General features: G+C 41.0%; 3 protein-coding genes across 3 annotated transcripts; all 3 read right to left on the bottom strand.

Annotated features, from left to right (window-relative positions):
- Window positions 1-27: 27 nt before the first annotated feature.
- On the bottom strand, window positions 28-4,131 carry pycr1a (pyrroline-5-carboxylate reductase 1a). The gene is made up of 8 exons (XM_078270067.1): window positions 4,001-4,131; window positions 3,698-3,769; window positions 3,500-3,570; window positions 3,202-3,381; window positions 1,867-2,088; window positions 1,645-1,737; window positions 1,097-1,260; window positions 28-780 (listed from the first exon to the last, which is right to left on the bottom strand). The coding sequence occupies exons 2-8, from the start codon at window positions 3,762-3,764 to the stop codon at window positions 612-614; spliced, it is 966 nt and encodes a 321-aa protein (XP_078126193.1). The 5' UTR covers window positions 3,765-3,769; window positions 4,001-4,131; the 3' UTR covers window positions 28-611.
- A 659-nt stretch (window positions 4,132-4,790) lies between these two features.
- myadml2 (myeloid associated differentiation marker like 2) lies at window positions 4,791-7,561 on the bottom strand. The gene has a single exon (XM_078270069.1). The coding sequence runs from the start codon at window positions 6,743-6,745 to the stop codon at window positions 5,834-5,836; it is 912 nt and encodes a 303-aa protein (XP_078126195.1). The 5' UTR covers window positions 6,746-7,561; the 3' UTR covers window positions 4,791-5,833.
- A 1,857-nt stretch (window positions 7,562-9,418) lies between these two features.
- On the bottom strand, window positions 9,419-16,991 carry notum1a (notum, palmitoleoyl-protein carboxylesterase a). The gene is made up of 11 exons (XM_078270120.1): window positions 16,346-16,991; window positions 13,290-13,342; window positions 13,067-13,162; window positions 12,668-12,728; window positions 12,524-12,582; window positions 12,325-12,427; window positions 12,012-12,203; window positions 11,784-11,881; window positions 11,508-11,655; window positions 11,361-11,408; window positions 9,419-11,245 (listed from the first exon to the last, which is right to left on the bottom strand). The coding sequence occupies exons 1-11, from the start codon at window positions 16,672-16,674 to the stop codon at window positions 10,942-10,944; spliced, it is 1,491 nt and encodes a 496-aa protein (XP_078126246.1). The 5' UTR covers window positions 16,675-16,991; the 3' UTR covers window positions 9,419-10,941.
- Between the last annotated feature and the right edge of the window lie 7,173 nt (window positions 16,992-24,164).

The raw sequence follows: 24,164 nt of genomic DNA, 5'->3' as shown, positions 1-24,164 counted from the left end.
TTAGGTGACTGTAAAACGCTGCTGGCATTTACTCAATCAATCAAGCTTTATTTATATAGCACCTTTCAAATATAACAAAATGCAAGTGCTGTACAGTGATTTAAAAACAGACTGATCTACTTTCTCACTTGCCAATGCGTACTATTCACACAAATAAATCACATCCACAAAATGTTTTTTTAAACATGTAAAAAAAATGTTTTCTGAAAACATCCTGAGTTTCATAGCATCATCCATTTAGCACATTCTGTTTAAGACATTTTAACACAATTTGCACATAGGTGGCAATTGAGTGTCCATTCCACTCAATTGCATTGCTATTTAGTAAACCTAACTTTGCCAACTACCATCAGAAAGGACTGACTGAAATAAGATAAGCTGTACCACAAATATTCAATTCTTTTAGTCTAGCCTGACAAAAGGAAAGGCACTTCATTACAAAAAGAAATACGGCTCAAACTGTTTTTACAGCATAATCCCAAAATTGTTTTAATCTAATTTTCAATCTAGAAAGCAATCCACTAGGTTCGTGTATGTTCCAACATTCATCTGCCAGTAGTGGTTTATTCACAGCATATACCGCATATTTGTTGTTACACACATTAAAATGATTACTTCTTCTTGGTCCTGGGGTTACTACTGTTGAACATACTGATCCCGTGAGATCTTACTCCAACACCCTCTGCAGTCACTCCTGGCTGCTGCAACACTTTGTCCAGAGTTGTCTTCTTTATGGCAGCTGGGGAGATTTTCTCTTGGTCGGCCAAAAACTGAAGTTCCCTTTTTAGAGAAGGGCAGGAACACAAGAGAAATTTACAACATAGTATGAAACATACATATTTAGCACAACATAGTATAGTAGTGTGGTAATAATCTTATCGCTTGGTAACTAGTAACCTGAGAAGGACAAAAGTCTCATTGTAACATTATTTGCATATAGCTCCATCTACTGTCTGAGTTATAAACTTCAAAAGAAATATATCATCCTTTGACCATTTGAATATGACAATTAACTTAAAAGCATTTCTTGTGTATCCCTATGACAGGAAATATGATTTGTTAGTTTGTTTGTCTCACACATTTCTTATCAATTTACCTAGTCCTAACACAGGAGGCCTCTACAGCATTGATGAGGAGACTGCGGAAGCCACCACTCTCCATGACATGCAGGGCGTGGATGGTGGCGCCCCCTGGTGAACACACATTGTCCTTGAGCTGCCCAGGGTGTTGGTCTGAGTCTAACAGCATTTTAGCAGCCCCCTTTAGCAAAACACAAAGTGAGCTCCACATTAGACTAACACAGTATTAATTATGTCATAACAATCTTGTATCTTTTATCAATATACTGTATATTTTCAGACGTGTCTAGAACCAACCAAGACAGACTGTAGCTGACAACCGGCAAAATTGCAGAATTCTATCTGGATTGGATTTATAGATTTTTCAGGGACAGTGCACATGAAACTGTTTACATCGGAATTTAAATGTGAGTCTAGACCACTAATATTAGTATACATAGCTTGAAAAGCATCACTAATACCACCCAAAACTAATAGTAATATAATAAAAAAGGAACCAAAAAGCATCATAGAAAGGACATACATGTAACACATAAATTCAAAAAAATAAAATAAAAGGTAATACCAGCAGGGCTTGGGCTCCGAGGCGTATAGCCAATCTCCTGGGAAGGCCCATTTTCACTCCACCATCAGCAAGAGCATCTACAGCTGTAAACGCCTGCAAAGCCACAATTATAATTGTTACGATGATTGAACGAAGGAAAACAATCCACAAGACTAACTTTTCACAGTTGCTACAGGTAAGGCAAAATTGTAAAACACACTTCACATTATATAAATGACTCACGTAAGCAGGACCACTGCCGCTGAGGCCGGTGACGGCATCAATCAGGTCCTCTTCCACCTCAGTGCAGTATCCAACACTGGCCATTAGCTGCTCCAGAAGCTTTCCATCCTCCACTTCTGCATAGGTGCCTGTGGCGTACACAGTAGCCCCCTCGCGCACCACAACTGGAGTGTTTGTCATGCACCGCATTACCTTTGGATCAGCACGATACTGCTGCAGCTTCTGTAAGGGAATATTATATGAGTTTTGTATTATATAAAACTCACATGGATCAAAGTTTATACTCTAGTCGATAGAATGGATTAAATTTAAATTTGATTTAGTCTGATATATACCATAATATCATTTGTTTTAAGACAACATAGCTTGGACTTTATTCAATGAAAATGCATGGGTGTTTCAAGTTCAAACCAATGTCATGTTACAACATATGACTGTTCTGCCTAAGGGGCTGCAGTGTGTGAGCACAGAACACAGAGCCTTATGTTAAAATAAACAATAAAGCCAGAACTTCACAAGCATTAGCCATCATCTCGAGTTGAGATGTACATAAAAACATGATTGATGATTACTATCATGTCATATAAAACTTACAAATCATCTGTGATTTTGATTATTATAAAATTTAAATAATACATTTTCTAGCCAGCTTTAAAAGGTAAAACGACATTGTGTAATATTCATATTTTTTGTGATTTCACGCCCCTACAGATTCAGAGTGTAATTCACCTATACACTGCTGTCGTAAATAAAGATAGATCAAAAACTAGCGAGTCAGCAAGAAGGCCAGCTTGGAGTCTGCCTTGCAGCCTTTTATATCGCGAAGCTCTCGCCAAACAACTAAAAGCCAGTCTGAGTTGTCCAACAGCAACTTGGTCACTCTCTCCTTTTCGCTGTTCTTAGTTCAAAATCAGTGGTAGTGCCGTATAGGGTTGCGCACTTCCAGGAGTTCGTACCCACTCACCAAAAACAGTGCAAAAACAGGCGTTTGGGGCATGCATTAAGAATGACAGAGGCAACATTCTCCCTATTACAAGTCAGAGTAGCATCAACATGAATTTGGAACTGTTATTTTAAGGTAAAAAAGTTACGCAATGTTGCTTTAAGTGAACAGTTTTCTGGAGTTATTTGACTTTTGCATTTGAGTAAACAAACCATATCACCTTTACATACTAGGTTAAATAATGTAAATGCACGCTAGTTGTCTAAGATAGTGTGTAATGAGTATTATTGAGTGAAAATATATTTGATTTTGTCAATATTGTCCAGTTCTGCTATTTACAATCTGTGTTCAGTTCAGTTAGTAACATGTGAAGACAGACAGCTATGACTTGCCTTCTCTATAGAGCTGATGGTGACTCCTGCAGCACAGGACACAATAAGGTGACGATCTTCGATGTCTGGTCCAATCTCATCCAGTACAAAAGGGATGATGTGGGGCTTCACAGTCAGGAAGAGAACATCACTTTTGCTTACCGTCTCTTTGTTGCTAGTGGTGAAATTGACACCCAATTTCTGTAAACGACATATACGTTAGTTATTCGCTGGAGTACAGGAATTCATAAAATGCAAACAAAGGAATGTTTTATACCTTGAAACCCCACAAACATATTCTTCCTAATTGTCTACCTACCCGCAGTCCCTGTACTGTGGGGCGATCTGTGCCTGGGGAACTGGCTGTGATTCTGTGGGTGGCAATCACGCCTTAAAGGGGACAAAATGTCCAGAAATCATTTCAGTGTCTGATTGCAATCAACATATATCAACAACGCAAGTCAAATCTAAATAAATCAAACATGCTACAGTGTGACTCAATAGCTAGGCTACTCACCTGCAGCTATGAAGCCTCTTGCCAGAGCGTGGGCCACCTGGCCTGCTCCTATGAAACCCACACTCATTTTACCTGTGAGTGTACACATAATTATACACTTTAGCAGGGATTAATCCATTTTAGCTCAACACATGATTTCGACGACGTCTAACAACTGGTGTGCAGCGTGTATCCTCTTTACAGCTCTGGATGTTGTGCTGTAGTGGTAAACAAACTACTACTTCCTTATTGAACGACATTTCCAAATACACGGTGGCAGCAGCCATACAGTAGCCTAAATGCATTCGCAGAGCAAAAACTTACGAATAAACTGAAGAGCCCTGACCGAACCAGCAACCGCTTAGACACCTGAAATTACAGCAGTTTTGACTTGGCCCGGCTCGCGCTGTAGCCTACTGTACCTGTGGAGATCTGAACTGAAAAGCGAGAATGCCAATGAGCTTGCATGTTTGGGGCAACACGTAGCCTACGTTTGACCAATCGCAGCGGTGTTGGTAATAACTTTGGGCGGGTTCTGTAAAGCCGAAAAGCTAGTTGCATCAGGTTGTGTCGTGGGGGAGAAACCGTTGATGAGGAGGATGCCAGAACTGCTGCTACTACTGTCAGAAAGCATGAAAGGCAGAGACCATTTCCTGGGAGACAGAAAATTCAGCCTGACCCAGAAACCAACCTGTAGCCTAGTTAGCAGCCTAGAGTAAAAATAGGCCTACATGTTGGGTTTGTATCTTCAGTGCTTCCATTAGGCAACTAGTTTAATACGTATCATGTTTATTTATGTCAACCAAATACAGAAGCAGAGTAGTGATAACAACATCGGCACAACTTCACCTACTTCCAAGGTGCATGCAGAAGGCGAAAAAGTCGGAAGAGGTAAAACTCTCGTATTCCATGGCCCATGGTAAAACACAACAACACTGCAACACTTGTACAGAACAATTTTATTGTAGACCAACGCATTTCGGCTTCTGGAAGGTCAACAAATTGCAACAAAGAGCATTTAAATAAGGTATGAAGCATACGGAATACACTTGATATTGATTAAAAAAAAGCCTGTCCCTTTTTTTTACTAACTTTGTGTGTAATCCTAGGAGTCTGACAAAATGCCTTTCAGGAAACTTTTCTAACACTGTAGCCTACAGACAACAACATGATTTATAAATGACTAGTGCACTATCAAATACTGAAATATCAAGGTAATTTGATTTAATCAGGCTATGAATCAAATATAGCCTACTTCAGCAATCAACTTGACCAATTTTGATTTGAACATTTGCCAATATACAAATGAGATTTATGATGTAAATCTTTCTTCTGAAAGTTGAGAGTGAAGGTTCACATATCAATTAAAACCTAATGTTATGTCATACAAAGCAAAGGGTACAGAAATAAAAAAGACTAACAAAACATACTGTTAAATCTTTTGTTAAACATGGCACATATCAGAAATATAGCAAAATAATTGCTATTCCACTACATGATTGTGCTTATACCAAATAAAATACTGTGATACTGTCAAAGTTTTACCATTAAAAAAGTCATGTATCCAATACATTTAACATTCAATGGATGGCAGGAAAATCCTAATGAACTTCAATATTATTATTTTTTTTTTTTACATAGCCTATATAAGAACAAGATGTGGGGGAAAAAAACAGCAAAATGGCAGGAAAGCCGAAACCAAGTGCATACTGTGTAGACTTAACATATGCTATTCATCTCTATGATATATCTTCATCCATTTTAGTGTTTACATCCATTTTAATACATATACTAATACATAAATAAATTGCCTTTGTACTCTGACTGACATAACACTGTTTTGATATTCTAAATGTTATCCCATACTCCCATAGGTCCGTTCTGCAGGCAACCACCAAAGCAATCTGGAGCAGAGGGATGTCACCTGGCAGTCTCTTCCTGGTAGGTCACTGCAGAACTGGGGAAAGGCCTTTTAAGTTTGTAGAATAGGGTAATACTGTCAGTTTTATAAAAGAATAGGTGATGAATACTGATATTAGATGGATCCAAGGGAATGAGCCCTTCACAGAGACCTGACTGTGTAGAGCATTATGGATGTGGCCTCAAAGATTCTTTATTTGTCTTTAAATCTAAACAGTCTTTAGAGGGCTACATTTTTCACACAGCAGAGCTGGAGACAAAGCGAATCCTCTGAGAGTAAACAAGGTCTACAAAATATAGGATCATGTTGACGTTGGTGAACACAGCCACCACTAGCTTACTGTCCCATGGACATTCTCCACGTGGGCAGTCCTCAGGACGAGTAGTGTTACCATACTTTTTGTCAAAGCTGAAGATGGGCCAGATCAGTGCCGTACTGAGGTAAAGAATCACAGCGAAGAAGGTGTAGACAATCACAAACCGGTCAAAGGGGAACCGCAGGGCAGAGGTCCTACCAGAAACTGTCAGTATGACCACTATCACAGTGATAGAGAAGCACAGGCTGTACACCACCACGCAGTACTGGGTGGCAATGTAGAGGGTGTACTCACTGTCATTAGCCAGGGCCCCGAAAATAATGCAGGCCACAAAAGCCTGGACCACCTTGAGTAGACCGGACACAGTGGCCATGTAACCCACCACAGCTCCCGGCTTGGCTCGAGTTAGGAACACCTCAGCACCGTAGGGAAAGCAGCAGACACTGGAGCAGACAGTGACAGCAATGCGGTACATTTGGACTTCACAGCCCTCATCAGGGCACTCTGTTTGGAGGAAGTAAACAGGGTAGACCACAGAGGCAGTGATGTACATAAGCGTTGCCAGCATGGCAAAGGCCACAGTGAAGTTATCCCAGGAAATGGGCATGCATGTGTGAAGCCGTGTGATGTCCAAGGTGAACACAATCAGTGTGACAGCAAAGCAGAAGCACCACACAAACATGCAGAAATGTCCGTAGGAGGCGCTGTAGCCTGCGCTGTGGGACACAAGGGCCATTATGGTGCAACCGAGTAGCAGTTGGCACATTCGGGCTGCACCCAAAGGTGACAGCACAGCTTCTTTGTTGAGGTAGTGTCCTCCGTGAGAATCCATGGTGCGTGTTGTCTCCCTGCAGCAGCTGTTTTTTTGTTGAGATTATTGACGTCCTGTTCTCTGTCTTGGTGTCCTTGTGGCCGACTTTTTTTTCCGTCACAGACCTCACCCTCTCCTTGGTTGCCTTTTATAGATTGTCCTTAATTACAAATGTCTGTAATTCTTCCCTGAGCTTGCTTTGTAATTATAACAGTGTGCTTAAGATCAAGTTACATTTATACACTGTTATGTAGAAGTTTGTACAGTAGCTTGTAATAGTAAATTATATTTAATTAGACCTTTAAATAAGACATATTTTTAATTTTTCTTTTGTGTCTGAAGTATTTTCTCTACTTGTCTGCACAAGTCTATAAACTATGCATACAGAGGAACATTTCTGTAAATCATATAACACTACAGTATCAGTCCTTTTTATAATGTTTTAAAAAATGGTTTAGAGATTAAGAATTGTATACTGTTCTTACTTAAATCTGTAGTGTACAGTATGTCCTCAGAAATCTTGGTTTTCGCTTGCTTACTGTCTTCAATTACCGAGTTGTCCAGTGTATCAAAAAGTTCAAAGTTGAGTTAGGTCCTCTAAAAGTCAAATCCAGAGATCAAGAACAGAACAGGTGGACTAGTTTGTTGTCCTCTCAGCCAAGTTCCATTACACAGTGACTTGATCCTTGTAATTTCTTCACTGTAGGCCCTTAACTGCCCGTCAAAATCACTCAAAAATATTGGCTCTGTCTCTTGCTCTTTGTCTTGCTGTTTCTGTCTCCTTTTGCCTTTTGGATTTGGTCTCCCACTCTTTCTTACTCACAAAAGACACACCCTTCCTCCTGTGTGTGTTAGTGTGCACTCAGTGGATTGCGAGGGGTGGTTGTTTAAATGAAAGTTTGTGCCGAGCCAAGGGTTACAGGCCTTGCCAGCTCTATAAATAGGGGGTCTATATTCCACAGAGGGGTGGGAGGCTACATGTGGCAGGCAGTATGGGAGTCGTATTTCTAGGGTGCACCCAGAGAGGCTGAGTCAGAGCACCCTCAGTAAGAAACTGGCATTTATACATGGTATAATGACAGGGAGGGAGGTTAAGACTTCCATTAGAGGCAGAAATTACATACATGTCCAGAGGGATGATTATGCATGAGTGATTGCAGATTTGAGCGATGCATGTTGGGAAGTGGAAATAAATTAGTAGTTACTTAAAATACTTTAACCTGTGATATTAGTATGCTGTGATTTGAAGTCTGGTACATTTCAGCTAAACCTTTTTTTCACTAATTTGCTGTATGTGGGTATGGTGGGATTCAGATTGGAAGAGAGAAGAAGACAATTTCCCAATGAGTATATTGACTCTGCCTTTTTAAAAGGGGCTGGATAACAGAAAACAACTTCCTACCTGTCCCATGTCCTGCTTTTTATGGCCTGCCCAAACTACAAAATCCATTAATAAGCACCCTATGTCTTTGCCCCATCCTATGCCTGTCTTGCTATGGATCTATGAGAAGTGAAATTCATTCATAATTCACTCAAAACACATTATTGTTTTGTGAAAAAAGATACATTTATGATATCATGGTCATATGGAGAGGTAGGAGAGCTGATTGATTTGATGAAATACATTTCAGTGCTAAACTCTATTATAGTAAATCAAGTGTGGCATTTGGACATTGGCGATGGATCCATTATCCAATACATTTAAAATCATCATTGAACCAATTATCCAATGCCAATTGTACACCTGCTCTATGTAGACTGTTCTGTGTGTTTTGCCTCATGTCTTTGTCCATTTTGACTCTGATGAAGACACAGCAGGGTGGAAATGTCTTTTCTTCAAGTCCCCCTTTGCCCTCGGAACTTAATTATCTTCCAGCATTATGTTTGGCACACCGTCCATCTTTGGTCACCCAAAATGAAACCTACTTAGATTTGCAACAAACGAAAGGTTAATCTGTGTGTAATGATGGCTGTGGCTCAGTAGGTAGAGCAAGTCTTGTACTAATTGCAGGGCTCACTGCTCGATCTCTGGCTCCTCCTGACCACATGTCGAAATGTCCTTGAGCAAGAAAATGAACTCCAATTACCCCCAATGGTTAGACCAGTGCCTTGCAACTTGGATAAATCACTGCAGTCCTTTAATCATAAAAACAGTGAGTGCACCAAATAAAAGACTATGCTGAATAAGGGTCACATGGACTTGCTTTAGCCAGTGCATATTAGATCTTTGATGTTAGAAGATGTTTTGTAGACTTCTTATTTTAAGAATGAGATTATCAGTTCATCATGTAATTTCCTATTAGTTATGGGTAATTTTCAATAAAAATGCCAACATTTCTACCTGTCACTTTACCCACTCTGAAATATGTTCCTGTTTTTGGAGATTTACCACATTTCTTGAGATTTAACAAAAGCTGCTAAAGTATAAGGTGTTGCAAAACCTTTGACTGACAGTTTGTGTACACTAAGCCTCATCTATTATCAGATATGTCAAAATGGTGACCAACCTTTTTTGGGAGCCTGAGGGAGCTGTTGATCTTACCTCCTGCTAAAGGTTTTTGTGAGGCGAGTGTAAAATGGGATGCTACCTATTTTACTACTACTACTACTACTACTACTACCACCACTATTATTACTACTACTACTACTACTAATACTAATAATAATAATAATAATAACAAGACTGCACGGCCATTTTTACCTTGTAGTATATGTAATATGTCTTTTCTTTTATGTCTGATACAAAGACATGCAATCAACACAAAGAGAAAAACAGCAATGTATTTACAATTTACAAAGAATCACTTCTCTGTGAAAATAGCACTTATAAATATGATTTACATAACAAAATAAATATGTAAATTACCAATGTAGCTTGAGTTTTTTTCTGTTAAAAAATATGTTACAGAATAAAATTACAATTAGTAATACCTTTCCTTCTCTGGTATGATGCAAAATAGAGGTCCTTTAAAAACATAATTTTTAAAGACATCATTACATACAACATTGTCATTATATTAAAAAGTGATCTCTATTATGAAATATAAGAAGGGAGTTACAATAGCGAACACTTGAAAGGACCTGTACAAATACTCAAAAAAATACACAATACAGGATATTTGTCTCCCTTTAAATGTTCATTGCATTGATATGAGAAATGCAGGACTATTGACCTAATTTCTGGTTTTAACAGTCCTCTAGTGATGATGTGGCCTGTGAGAAAGAGGTATAGACTAGATGTAATGGCACTGTGGTGTTTGTATAGTTACTGATAAACCGTCAAAGTATTTCGAGGTCCACTTTAGTACCACAATCAGCACCAGCAAACGACTAAACCAGGCATCGTGGCATCATCACTGCTGTCCAAACCACTAGATTTCAACACTATCAAGTATGAGTTCCCTTTTCTCTAAACCCAAGATAATCACAACAATAATATGAAGTGTGGAGCATTGTCTGTCTTTTATTTCTTTTTGGCTACTTTCATTAGCAAGGAATAACATCCGATATTTGCAGCTTTATTTTCAGTAGCCTAACTAATCCAACCTGATTTTATACTACAAGCTGATTAGAGGAGTATTGGTGTCAGTTGTCTCTCTTTATCGTTCTTGCCATTATTTTAGAGATGAATACAACATTTTTTTTCTGATCCAGTGCCTTTCTCACTTGGTCATATGTACATGTTTCTCCCTTGATGTAAGTTTTTATGTGATAAGAAACTATAAAACAGTTTAACCAAAATTATACCCTTATATACTCTATAGTGACTACTTAACAAAGACAGCATCCTTACGTCATTGTAGTGTGTTTTCTTCTTTAACAATGACTATATATAATCTATATGGAAGGATGAAAATAGTATACAAAACAAAACATCAATGAGCATCCTTAAAACTGGATTACATTAGTGATATTTTTTCTTTTACAAAGCAAAAGATAATTTAAATGGAGAGTAGCAGAGAGTTGTGCCTTGTCGTGGTGGCATGTTGCCCCTGTACTTTACCCGTTGTTAGGAAAGGGACTGTGGGACAAATCTAAGCCCCCTGTGTTTGACTGAGGCTTAGACTAAAGTAAACAGGATGCCAGAGGGGAGTTGACTAAAGTTAGAATGGGTTGTGAAGGTGGAGTTGGAGGTATCAGGCATGGAAGACTGGTCAAAGAGACCAGCCAGTCCTGCTTGGGCTTAGCTTGTTGATACTGTGTGCATGTGTGTCCCTCTAGCTGCCGCTGCTAAGCATGCCCAGTAGCTTGCTGGGGTCCATGCCCTGCTGCTGGGCCATCTTCTGGACATCAAAGCCCATGTGCATGAGGAACTGAATGACGTTCATCTCTTGTCCTGTGAACTGGTCTCGGATTGTGGGGCAGGTGGGGTTGCAGTGTGGCCAAGGGCAGCTGTCGATCAGATGTACGGGGCAGCCTTTGGGTGGCGCCTTGTTGTTCCTGTTGTCGTTGAGGCTGCGGTCCCAGCAGTGCAGAGCTCGTGGCAAGGAGGTGCCTTTAACCTGCACATCAATCCAGTAACTACAACACAAGAGGGCGCTGTCAGCTCACAGGTAGAAAGTCTCAAACACAAAGTTTAGTGTCCCCTGATAATGATACACTGGAAATAGGGCTTTAAAAAATATATCATACTCACTTTCTGGTGATAACTTCATGTGATAGGCAAGCTGGAGCAAACATAGCCCTGAAAATAGAAATAAAAAAAACCCCACATAAACCAATTTGAATCCAGGCAATAATCCTTTGTAAATTATCTTCCTAAATTGCAGGCACATTGCCTTACGGGACATCTTTGAGTGTGTTCCTCAGCTCAATGCCCAGGTTTTGGATGTAGCGCCACTGGCCTTCCTGCACAGGCTGGCCTGTTAGCTGGATGTTGTCCACTGTCAACTGGGCCTCATCAAATAGCCACTGGACAACAAACACAGGGCCTGCACAGGTAGAACGAAAGAACAAGATTAATACAGTGCATATGAACACTGTAGTATATATCTACTCATGTGCCACGTAGGTATTTTGGGCTTGCATGTACAGTAGGTGCATTTGACCGCAAACTCACTTTTTATTGATGGGAAGACTCTATATCCAAAGAAACAGTTCCACTCCTCTCCTTCATGGGTTTGCCTGCACCTCTCTGGTACCACTCCTCCCCAGTACCTGATGGGGCAGATGAAAAGGACAGATAGGACACAATGTCTATATTAGCAACCTGATGAACTTGTCAATGTACTAAAATAAGTCTTGCAAAATCTGGTCCCTTTATGATAATATCCACTGCCTCCCATACTTGATGCCTCTCTTGATGGTCTCAGTGGGGGCACAGCTGACAGCATCCACGCAGTCCGTGCAGTGGTACTGCTTGTTGTCCAGGAACCAGCCGGAATCAGACAGGCCTCGCACTTGTATCCCAGTGTGGCCCAGTCCCTCCAGCAGCTCCGCCACATGGTCCACGTTGAGAAGGACCCCGGTACCACCCGCACTGCACAAATAAATATGACATATTCTGATTAATACATATACAGGAATATGAATGAAATGTTGATTTTGAAATGAGATTTTGAATTTGAAATCACAAGCAAAATGTTCACACATGAACATACCTGCTTCCTGCTAAAAGGAGGACTTTTGCGTTGTCCAGACCTTTGTTCAGCAGGTCCTTCACAACCTCCTGAATAATCAGTGAGCCCATAAAGGCATATCCACCTACACACAACACAAAGGGAATAGCACTGTAGAATAACACTTTTCTTAAAGAGGGTTACATATTACGTTTGTTTTGATGATTCAGTAATGTCTTACTCTGCTCTGTTTTGGCTGTAGCGCCGCTCCACACATCGCTGGAGCAGTACGGGATGAATCTGCACAACCCACATCAAGTTAAAGTTGCTAGCCATGATTAAAAATTGAACTTCAATAAACACAAACAAATGTGAGTCAACTTACACCATGTTAGCATTCCACCAGTGAGGGTTTTCCTCAGGCAGCGGAGACAGGATCCCCGTGCCTGCAGAGACAGATCAACATGTATCATTAGCCATCCTGGCACTCCCAGACACATCCTCTTCTTCCTCATCATCATTACCACGTGGATTACAGTTATTATTCTGCAATGAGAGAGGGAGGCCTCTCTTTTCCTACATTAGCGGGCGCCAGGTAGCCCTACACCGCAGCTACATTATGACGGGGTGACAGATGCATCTGATCCTTTTAATTACTGAGGCATTACAGTGGGGTCTGGCTACTTTTTTCACCCTGTTGCGGGTCAGGATTTGATGGCCACAGGTGAATTAACATTGGTGCTTATGAGATCGTAGTGAACTATACAGACTAGCTGAGGCTGACCTGTTTTAGTTTGGGGCCACTTGGATGAGCTCATCAATCTCCTCATGGTTTCGTATCTGCTGTCACAGTTCTCCTTGTTGAAACAGTACCAGCCGCCTGGACATAGATACACAAAAAAGCAAAACATGGAGAATGTATCACACACATTGTATACAAGTATTCATCATTCTCAATTTGGGCATGAATGGAGAAACATAATGAAATGCGTTAAATTAATACTGACCCTCTAAGAATATCAACCACCGTCTGCTGCCTCGAGATTCTTTCAGGTAGTACCTACAAGAGACCAAAGAATATCAAATCAACACATCATAGCAGATGTGTCAATAACGCTTGAACATACCGTATGTGAATATGATTCTGTATTCCTCAAGGTTTTTTTTACACCGCCTGCATAACAATACATCTAAACAACAGATAGATACAACCACATTCTACAATTGTGATAAAGTGCTCTTTCTTCAGGATGAGATAAACCCGGAAAAGTAATACCCTCGCTGTTTCTACCATCTGTGACGTTATCCAAGCATGAAATATAAACACATACATCATCACTTTAATCCAAACAAGGATGTCCTTTCACTTTGTTGATTGCTATCTCTGAAAGGTGACAAGACAACAGCAAAAATAAAATTCCACCAACATAAATTCAACGAGTACACAGGAGAGAACAATGAGGTTGTGTATAGTTTGAACTTAGGAAACTGATATAGTGAGATAAACCGCCCCCTATCCTGTTTGTACTGTAGATGCCAGGTGATAGTGTTCCTCATGTGTAATGCAGAAAGAATAGGTAATGTACCATCATAGTCTCATCACGCTGAGCTTATCATTCGCCAACACACACAACATGGATAAATTGTAGGCTACAGCCCATAGGAATGATATGATAACGTTTGACGTGTTTAGATGTCTACACACAGTATGTCTTTTATATATGGGACCCATATGTGTCAAAGTAAATGCCCCGTAAATGCACCCTGGGTAAGATGAAGTGAATTTGTTTGTGCCAGGCTAAGATTTTAAAAAGAATGCATGCTAGAATATAAGAAGTGTGCTGTATGTTGTCAGCCCAGAAGAGGGCAATGCTATCATGATTCTCCCATGCTGCTGGATGTCCTCATGTCAGATGCATCAATAACTTTTTTTCAACAGGATTTTTCTTTATTCTTTCATCACCAAACTTTGTGGTATGTTAAGTAGCTTTAGCCACATAATTAATAAGAAGCTTCAAATGTGCTTATGTGATGCTGATATATATATATATATAATATATATATAATATATATATAATTATTTTTTTCAATCAGCATCCACCCGACTTTACCAATGACAAAACTCAAGGGATTGCCAAAAACACTTCAGTGACTTTAAAGAAAACAAACTTGGCTGTAGCTCTGAGCTTTTTGCTCAGACTCTGAATCATACTTTGGCTGCAGTTAATGTCTTGTACTATTATTGTAAGCCACAGTCAATGATGTAGACTGAGGACAGTGCACTCTACCTCCAAACAATAAAGTGAAGGCGGGCTTGGCATGCTGAACGAGTCAAGAGGGGAAAGGCGCTGCATCAACCCACTCACGCTAACAAGTGCAACTCACACAGTTCTACCTTCCTGTCTAGTGAATGATTGTACTCATCTTTGTTTAACGGTAACTGTAACTGTACCCTTTTATATAGCTGATGGATTAGCATCTCAACTGAGAACAGCCACAGTAGTGAATGAAACGACCATCTGCCAGTAACTGTCCCCTGCATCTCTAAAGAGCTAAGAGCTTTACCGCGCTAACAGACAGCTCTCTCCACCAGGCACTTTGGGGTTTTACAGGAATTAGACAGGATAGTAAATCCATAGAGAGACATAGAAAAACCCATTTCAGTCAAGTCTGCCCATCACTGAACTGGTCCCAGATCTTATACACGGAACAGCCTCCTGATATGGAACGGACAACATTAACAGTATAGCATTTATATAATACTGGCAAATAATAATGACTACACAACATAATAATGATTGAACTACGCTTTTCAATATTTTTTGCTATGTTACCAGTACATTAGGGGCATGAAACCTTAATAGGAAGCTTGTATGATATTTAAAAACTTTATTCTTGTGATGCAGAATAATGTGTTTGAGATGCAAGTGAAATCCATGTTCCCTGGGCTGTGGCTTTTAAAGACAATTATCACGTAAACCCATGTAGAATATGAAAAATTACAACTTTCACAACTTCTATATACACCTGCCATCACTCAATTATCAGTATTATATGTACAAGAATCAGTTTAACCTACAGTGCTCAATTTGACTCCCTGCAAATGGAACATTAAAGAGAGTCTATATGACTGGGCATTGTTTGTGTATTATAAAATATAAGAGGCAGGGGATCTGTCTGATATTAATATGCTTTTAGTGCCATGGCTTATCCTGCTTTAGTAGAGAAACCATAGAGGCTGTCTTACTGCCAAATGGATTTTCTGCTTAACAACATTGTCAACAGTTGATAGCATGGCAAATAAATGTAGTAGTGATCCATTGTTTACCTCATGGACCATAGACTGAAAATAAGTTTACCAAAAACTACTACGAGCCACTGAAAGCAAATTGTACACGTTTACAGTTACAGTAGCCAAGTAGAAAACACATAGGGCCTACTGTTAAACGGCTGTAAAAATCATAATTCCGCAGTGTGCGCACTGGGTGCCATCATCAGAGAGAGGCAGGCAGAAAGAAAGATGGGCGGGGGTCTGAAAACATAAATCTAAACTTTCTGCAGAGCAAATGCTGCATTCTAATTTGAAGCAAAGGAAATGAAGCATAGACCATGTGGCTATCCGCAAATTTCACGCTTCGCTGACGCAAAGCAGCTGTTTATCTCATACCGTTATTCTGTCCTAGTGACCTACATAGCTCTCTTTTGGAAGAAAACAAATATTTATTTTGTTTATATTTTTTCATTCATACATTTTTTATTTATTGTTATTAGGAATCGAAAACAAATTTGAACATTTGCAATAAACCATCACGAATAAGGAGAACTTTCTTTTGGCGCACTCCGCTGAGACGAACAGTTTTGCCCTCAGGCCAGATAAACGTGGGTTACTTCGGGTAGCAGGATGACCAGCAGGACAGGCTGCGCCCTGCTGAAGCAAATAACAATTCCTACTAGCTCCAGGGTGCACTGCTGCACAGTTGACCCTGCTCTGACCTGCCGTTGATCCAATCACATGGGAATCATCATTTATCACACTGCGTGTGTATTCTCAGTTGGTACATACCCCGCAGGACTTCCATCGTTGCAGGTGACTGATGTATTCTCCAAAAAGTTCAGCTTCATGTCGTGGTCGAGCCTCTGCGCCGAGCACGGGTAGAGGGACTGCGCAAGGTTCTTCACTTGTGTCATGAAGTTATCCATGTTCTCCTCCACGGCGGTGAAATCCAGAGGGAAGCTCTCCGTGGTGTCACCCCGATCCGCCCGGTATGTGGGAGGAGGTGATGAGCGTCGTGGTTGTGGGTTGCGGCCACCCCGGAACCTCCGTGCGCAAAGAGCTCCGGACTGCATCAGTACCAGCACCAACACTGAAGAAACCATTCTGATCGCTGTCATTTTATCCCGGTCTTAGATGTCCTTCCTCAAAATGCAAAGTCTCGTCAGGGAAACACAAACTTTTACTGATGGAGCTGATAAAAGAAACGACAATTACGCACGGTTTAAACGACGCAACAACTCTTGTCACACGCTCCCAGAAACGCTTAAATGTAATGGTAACTATATTAAAATTCTTAGATCAATCTTTAGATCAATCTTTAGATCAATCGCAGACATTCGCTGAATTCTTTGGATATATTTCAAACTTTCAAAGAGTGCGCCTGTGCCTATCTATCTAGTACTACTCACGCGCTGCTGGACCAAGCGCACAAGCTTGAACGACAACACTCGTGCCATGCTCGTGTATTTTATTCAAACTTTCCCCCCTTGTGTGTCTGTCCAGCCAATCGCAGGAGCGGGGCAGGACTCAGTGCATGATCAAGCGTGGCAGACTACCCCCCTTTTTAATTTATAGAGGAAAAAATGTCCATGCGTTGGTTCTTTTGATCCGCGATGTTTTATTTGATGTGGTGGCTTTTATTGGCCTTGAAATGCCCATTTCCCATTCCACCACAAATTTATAAAGTGAGAATATGCATCTTGTTACAAATTTGCCTGAAAAGCAAGTGGAGAAAAAAACAAAACACGAGAAAAACTCAGAGTTCCAACAATACTTAACCAGGGAATTACATGTTGATATCAAATGTAATGTATGGGAAACCTATTATTGGTATTCATTTTACTTCACTTTTTGTTTAACAGCAAATAAAGTACAATATTGTTTCGAGAGTATCATCCTCCACCTTTCACATAAACACACACACACACATACCTCCTTTTAAGACTCTTCCAGTTCTGACTAGTTGCATTGCTCATGTTTTCTTTAGGTTAGAAAAAGGGACTTGGACTTTTTTTTTTAATCCAGACTGGGCCTCCAGAGATCAAAGCAACCATCATTCTTTCTTCCCCCTCTCCTCGCCTCCTCCCTCGCACTTCAGTCTCTTCCAAACTTTCCTGGTCTACTGTATATTTTAAGTCGAGCAGAGCATCCTGATGGGAAGCCAGCTTTTTTAACAGAAATGCCTCGTTGCGGTTGAGGTAGGCTTCCCTCGAACAACCTCTCATTTTAAGGACACATTTAAGTTCAAGTGTAGCTCACAGTGATTACATAAGAATAGCAGTGATTATTCATCACGGTGACACTTCATAGTGACTTTTGTCTTTGATTGAGCTCATTCTTCCTATGTGAAACAGACTGCCATTGTAATTCAGTTTAGTTGTAAAGGACTAGGCAATGAAAGTCACCTGTACATATATGAAAACAACAAGCTGCTATCTTGAGAGCAGCTTAAGGGGATAATTCTCAGCTTGTTGTCATGTCAACACTGCCTATGGTAAAGTTGCTGTGAAACACAGACTAGAGTAGCTTATTGATAATGTCTTGTATCAGCTTTGGCAGTGAGATTGGAAAGAGCTCTGGGGCCACATATTTGGGCACTGAGAGCCCTATTTTTCAGATATTATTACATTACATTACATTTCATTTAGCTGATGCTTTTATCCAAAGCGACTTCCAATAAATGCATTCAACCATGAAGGTGCAAACTCCAAACAGCAAGAATCAAGTATATCAAATGTTTTTTGTGAGAACCAATGACTGACACCTTCATTGTAGTCCGAGTTCAGTTGGACACTTTAATCTTCGGGGAGTGTTACTTTTACAAAGTTGTATCTGTAAAAAGGTCTAAATATGTTGATAGAAACTGAGCCAGAAAGAACAAATTTGGCCATTTTTGATGATGCTCACGTACGTCCTGAGCACAACAACATAACTGTCGAAACTGCTTCACATCCTCTAAGAAAAAGAACCTCCCGTGGTTAATCAGTGTGCCTAAAGGGTGTCGAACGGTTCTGAGCCAGGTAAGATAGATTGGAAGTCACCAGCAGGACTGATGGTATTCATTGGGAACTTCAAACAGATGCTTGTATAGATTAAAACATGTGGTAGGGCCCAGGCGGGGAGGCTCTGTCACAGATTGAGTCTAGTCACTTTGACCTGTATACCTCCCTGTTTTATCACACGTCATCCCCAAAAATGTAACCCTTAAATCACTCGCAGATGGACGCTGGCCTCTGACACACACGCTACCATGAAGAGATGCCCCGGCGGTGTGTCGAAACGTCCTCTGACCCAAGCGAGTGAGAAGTGTGAGCCACAGATGCTTGCGCTTCGAGTGATCTGAACGTGTAGATTCTGTCTTGAATTTCCCTAACTGTATGAGGGTTGGAGACGTAAACGCTGGTTAGCTTTGCTACTGTTGGTGCACAGTGGTTTGTTCTCTACTGTGCACCTTGTTTGAACTCAAAGTGCTAAGCCTTTCTGGCTTTCACTGGTAATTCTCTCTCTCCCTTTTTCTTTGCCTCCCATCGTAGACACAAATTTAACCATGCAAGTCTGAATGGATTAATCCTAGAATTAGGTCATTTGAAAATGACCCAGCTGTTCTGATGGCAGTCCCTCAGAAGTGCCCCCGTAGCCCCCACCCCGACTCCAGGCCTCCTGTGAAAGTCAAAGCCTGTCTTTCATCTCCGATCAGTTGCATGTGCCCTCACAGATCCACAGGTTTTACTGCTTAAGTCTGGGCTGGCAGCATTGATCATGTGACCGTTGCCTGCCTGGCGTTTAGACACATCACAGCTCTGTGAGCGTTCTATCTGTCCGCACAGCCTGCTAGTTCTTCTCACACATCCCCATCGTCCGTCTCCCCGTGCCTCTTAGTTTTGATTTGCACATGCTGTTGTTGAGGGTCCATCCGTGATCATCAAATCCTGCTAGTTGGAACTGTTAGGTCAGGTTACATCAAAGAGATCAGGAGGGATCAGCCTCTTGAAAGGGACAGGCTCTGGCTCACATCATCAGAAACAGGTGGAGGTCCTCATTGGAAGAACAAAGGAGAGATCACCATCTATAAAACCTTTTATATTTCATAGAAGAGTTTCTTTAAATTGCCACCCTCTCCTATACAGAGCGCTAGCACTAGTCAGCACCAGCATAAAACATATGATATCAGGTTAGGGATTGTGGGACTCAACCGCAGCACTAAATCCCATGAAGGTCAGCAAACAGCAAAGCCTGAGACTTAGTGGTATTATGCCACAAAGTCTTTAAGTGTGGAAATCTGCTAAAAGCCGTGACGAAAAGCAAACTGGAAATGTATGGAATACGACTCAGGTGTTACATATTAGTTGAAAAGATGTTGAAACCTTCAGAGGTTATGTGTATATTGGAGTCATTTCTCATGTGGCTAACATTTCTGTGCTGTTTAACACCATACATTGACATGTTATCTATTGCTTTTCATAGGAGTAGAGTCACTATACTGCACTTAAAAAAAAAAAAAAAAAATATTATAGATATTATTCATGAAAATATAGAGATTTTTGCCTGCATTATTTTAATTTTGTTTAATAACAAGTTGATCTGACTGTAATGTTAGAGATCGTTTTAGGCTATCCACCCCTGTGAAAACACTTCAGCTTCTGTTCTGTGTCACCTTGAGGCAAAGCTCCGGAAACAGGTCCCCTTAATTTCATGTTCAAACTATTGTTTAAAACCCAAAACAAACATGTAAAGAGGTTTAGGGTGTTAACGCACTGCAGAGTTCCTTTCATGTGCCCCCCACCACATGTTCCTGATATTACCCAGAGAATCGGTAAACAACCTTGATCCTGACTTAAGTCAAGAGGTGCCATCTAAGATGTGGATGTAAATGGGGAGTAAGAGAGAGTAAGAGAGGCAGGAGACATCTGTCGAGCAGGCTCTCATTTCGTAAGAGGAGACCCGCTATTGGTTACAGATGAATCCCTGTTTGATAAAAATGAACTCTTTCAAGATAGGTTTGCATTAGGGGTCTCTCTGGCTACAAGGGGTAATCAAATAGTTCAGCTGACAGGTCAGCTGTTTGTTGTTGATCTTTCATCCTAATGATGGTCACAAAATAGCTGCTATTGCCTGTAAACAGTTCTGTCACATCATTCATACTAAGCAAGATGGATGGTTAGTGTGTCAGGGTGGGGGTGCATGCATGTGTGCCTGCATGTGTGTAGGAACTTGTTGTCGTACAGGAGGATGAGTCAGGTGGAGGTACCGGTGCGTCAGTGTGCAGCCTTCCTCCAGAGGAGTTTTCCGTTCATGCCTCGAGCCTGAATCACCCTTTGCAATGCCCTCTGCCAGGTAGCGACAGAGGAGGGAGCAGGGACCAATTACCATTCATAACCTGCTATTATTATCATCTGAGAGGCGGCAGCCCTCCTTCCCCTGCGCTTATTCTCATCTCCACCGAGACAGAAGAAGAATCAGGCCTTTTTGTCTCGGAAATGTTTATTTATGCCAAAGATTTGCCAAAGGACATGGAAAAGCCCTCATTACAGGTCATGACAGTAGAGCCACAACATATGATTCATCTTCTGTCCTTTAACCTGGGAGTCTTCATGGGGAAATTCTTTTGAAGTCCACACCCTGCTGTAAAACATGGTCATTATTCAATTATGTGAGAGCTGTATTTGAAACTGTTTTCAGACTGTAGACCTTAAAGAACCTACGTAGGAAGAGTTAAGGATTACCATTATTTTTTTTTATTATTTATAAGATTTCTGAAGAATAAGTACGAAAAAGGAGTTGTTGACATGCAACGTAAATCTGATGTTCGGTCCAAACTCTTGGCACCAGTTTTTCAGACGGGGATTAAGACTAGCCCAGACTGAAGGCAAAACTCACTGGAAATATCCACTGAAAAGCGCTGTAGTCTCGGACTAGACTTAATCCCTCTCCGGGAACTCGGCCCATAATGTTTTGAGTACACGGTATGTGCTTCCATCCACCGAGTCACTGGGACACTATTAGCGCATGGTATGTGCCCCATTATTTTTGACACTCTCTTAACGCCGAGCAGCCGTTTTCTTTTATCCTCTCAGCAAGAAGATGAGGCTACTGTAATCAAAGAAGACAATGATCAGTGCCAGCCTCTTGGCCTGGCCTGATACCTGCTTTGATGTCATATTTTGGTGTGTAGCGGGCTGTGGCCCATGCCAAAGAGTACCCATAGTCGCCAACTGTCTGACAGGCTGCCTTTCATCAGAATGACATCACTCAGCTACTTGATTACTTTCCACAGGCTCTTCCAGGCCTGGGAATTTTTTTCCCCAGGAATCTGAAATCATCATCCCACGCCTTTACACCCTTAGTCTCAAAATAAAAGAAACACACATCTGAGACACACATAGGCTTGTATGGCATACATACAGTATTTATATTCAAAACTGTCAGTACACTAACTGTTAATACTTTGAGATATTGCCTCAAGATTTTGTCAGGCGTTGTTCTACAAGAGGCATTTCTGGAGACAAGTTTGCTTTTTTTTGAAGATTATTTAATACAGTGTACTTTGTGAAGCTAGTGAAACCAGATGGAGCTTAATAAATATTAATAGGAAACACAAAGACATTAAATGAAACATTGAAAATAAAAACAAGCGTACACACTGCAATCGTTTAACTGCAACATTTCCCCCTCCCTTGATTTTCCCTCCATGGGGAAGAGAGAAGTGATAAATTACAAGGTAGAATCTGAAGTCTTTGCTTTTGGAGGAAACTGAAGAAACTGCCATGTAAGGTAGATATTTTTATCCAACTTCTCTGGTGTGCAGCCTTGCCTCTCTGCCCAGCGCAGGCTTCACAGGACCGCTTTCTGTCTTCACCTGCAGGTCAGGAGCAGACGTCACTCCCCCCCACATCATACAAACTCTCCGGAAGATGCCCTGAGGATCAAGAGGTGTCTGTGGGCCCCTGACCATCCTCTGACTGGAACCTAGAGTTTAGGATTTCCAAAAGGATTAGAGAGTGTGTTTGTTTATTCTCAGCAGAAAGGATGTAGAGAATGATGGTACATAAGTCATGTGGCTGCGCTGCTCTTTGATGTATTCAGAGGCATATCCTCTCACAAACACCATTCTGTGTAATTATCATCGTGTGATCTTATTAGAAACACTGACTGAGATACATTGAAGTGAATTACAAACAATTCACTTAAGTACCACCTAAGCCATTAAAATCTGGGTGTCTTACCTTAAAAATCTCTTCTTTGCTCATGAGGTCACCTGTGGTCGGCCAGTGGAAACTCAAAACAAGGTAACATATCTGTTTGGGAATATACGGCACCCACTTCCCTTTCTCCTGTGGCAGGAAGAAGGTGGTCAAATGTGGGAAGAACAAGGTGTTACTCAGGCTTTACTCACAAAGGGTGCAAGAAGAGCCGTCACTGGGACACATCATCTTGTTTTTGTGATGACTAATAAGCAGATTGCTACCAGCACCTTTCGCTATGTCTATATATCTGGTTTTGATCTGTTAATAATAATAAATAAATCACTGGCATCATGGGAAAGGGGCTCCTTTTGGACACTCCCTGAAGGCCAAAAATACAAGGCAATAAATGGGAACTACAGTATGTATATATTATTAGTCAATCTATAAATAATTCAAATTTTTTTTCTTCACTGTAGGTCTATAAACTGAGAAGAACTAAATACTAGGCACTACTACCATCAAGTAATCTTCCTAAAGTGAGGACTACAAAAACAATTAAGCCAGGAGAATAAAACCAAATTCCATCAAAGTGAATGCCCTCACATCTGGAGGACAGGTGTAGGCCTTACTCACATGTGTCAGAACTTTCTCCTTAATTTACTTATTTAAGGGTACACAAAAGCGAGAGTGAAGCGGTTTGTGGATCTCTAGATTTGATACGGACAGGATTCAAGTCTTAGGGAACCCAAAAGGCATGGTTATCCCTCTAAAATAAAAGCATGGCGGGCAGGTAGAGGAGAAAACAACTGTAACTTGTCTGAAGCGTAACCTGTTCTCCGGCCCTCACTTTGAAACCAGATGAAGATCGGCTGCGGCCCTGAAGTCATTACACCTTCAAAGGTAATTAACACATGGCTTTTGTTTGGGCCCGATGAGCCCCAGATTATGTAGGTACAGATGGTCAGGGGGGCGAACGACAGATACCAAGAGCAAGGTGTGCTTGAATGTGCTTTCATGTCAGCAGGAAGTGCTTGACCCCTGGCCCCCTCCTGACCTCAAATCTAGGCTGTCAACGCCACTTCCTTGAGTGCCCAGTAAAGATTAACATGTGGACAGAGACAGGGGGCCTTTGGACCCCTGCGCGATGAGCAAGAGGACTCAGCTGGCATCTCTGCCCTGCAACACCTTTTGCCAGTTATGCTAATATATGGTTATATAAGATCAAAGGCTTGTTTTTATCTATTTTTTTTAACTGAGGTCTTGTGTAATGAAATTGCAACATTATTTGGGGGATACTGTAAGAGTGTGGGAGATGATCTGAAATCAGAAAGTTGTTTTCTTAATGTTCGTCACCATCAGCAGGTTTGTTTCTGCTCTGCTTTGTTTTGACCCTCTGTTTCACTTTGTGCTAAAAACTGCCACCT

The sequence above is a fragment of the Sander vitreus genome, chromosome 15, assembly GCF_031162955.1.
Source record: "Sander vitreus isolate 19-12246 chromosome 15, sanVit1, whole genome shotgun sequence".
NCBI lineage: Eukaryota > Metazoa > Chordata > Actinopteri > Perciformes > Percidae > Sander > Sander vitreus.
The sequence above is the reverse complement of the archived record's forward strand: the minus strand, read 5'-3'. Positions and strand labels throughout refer to the sequence as shown.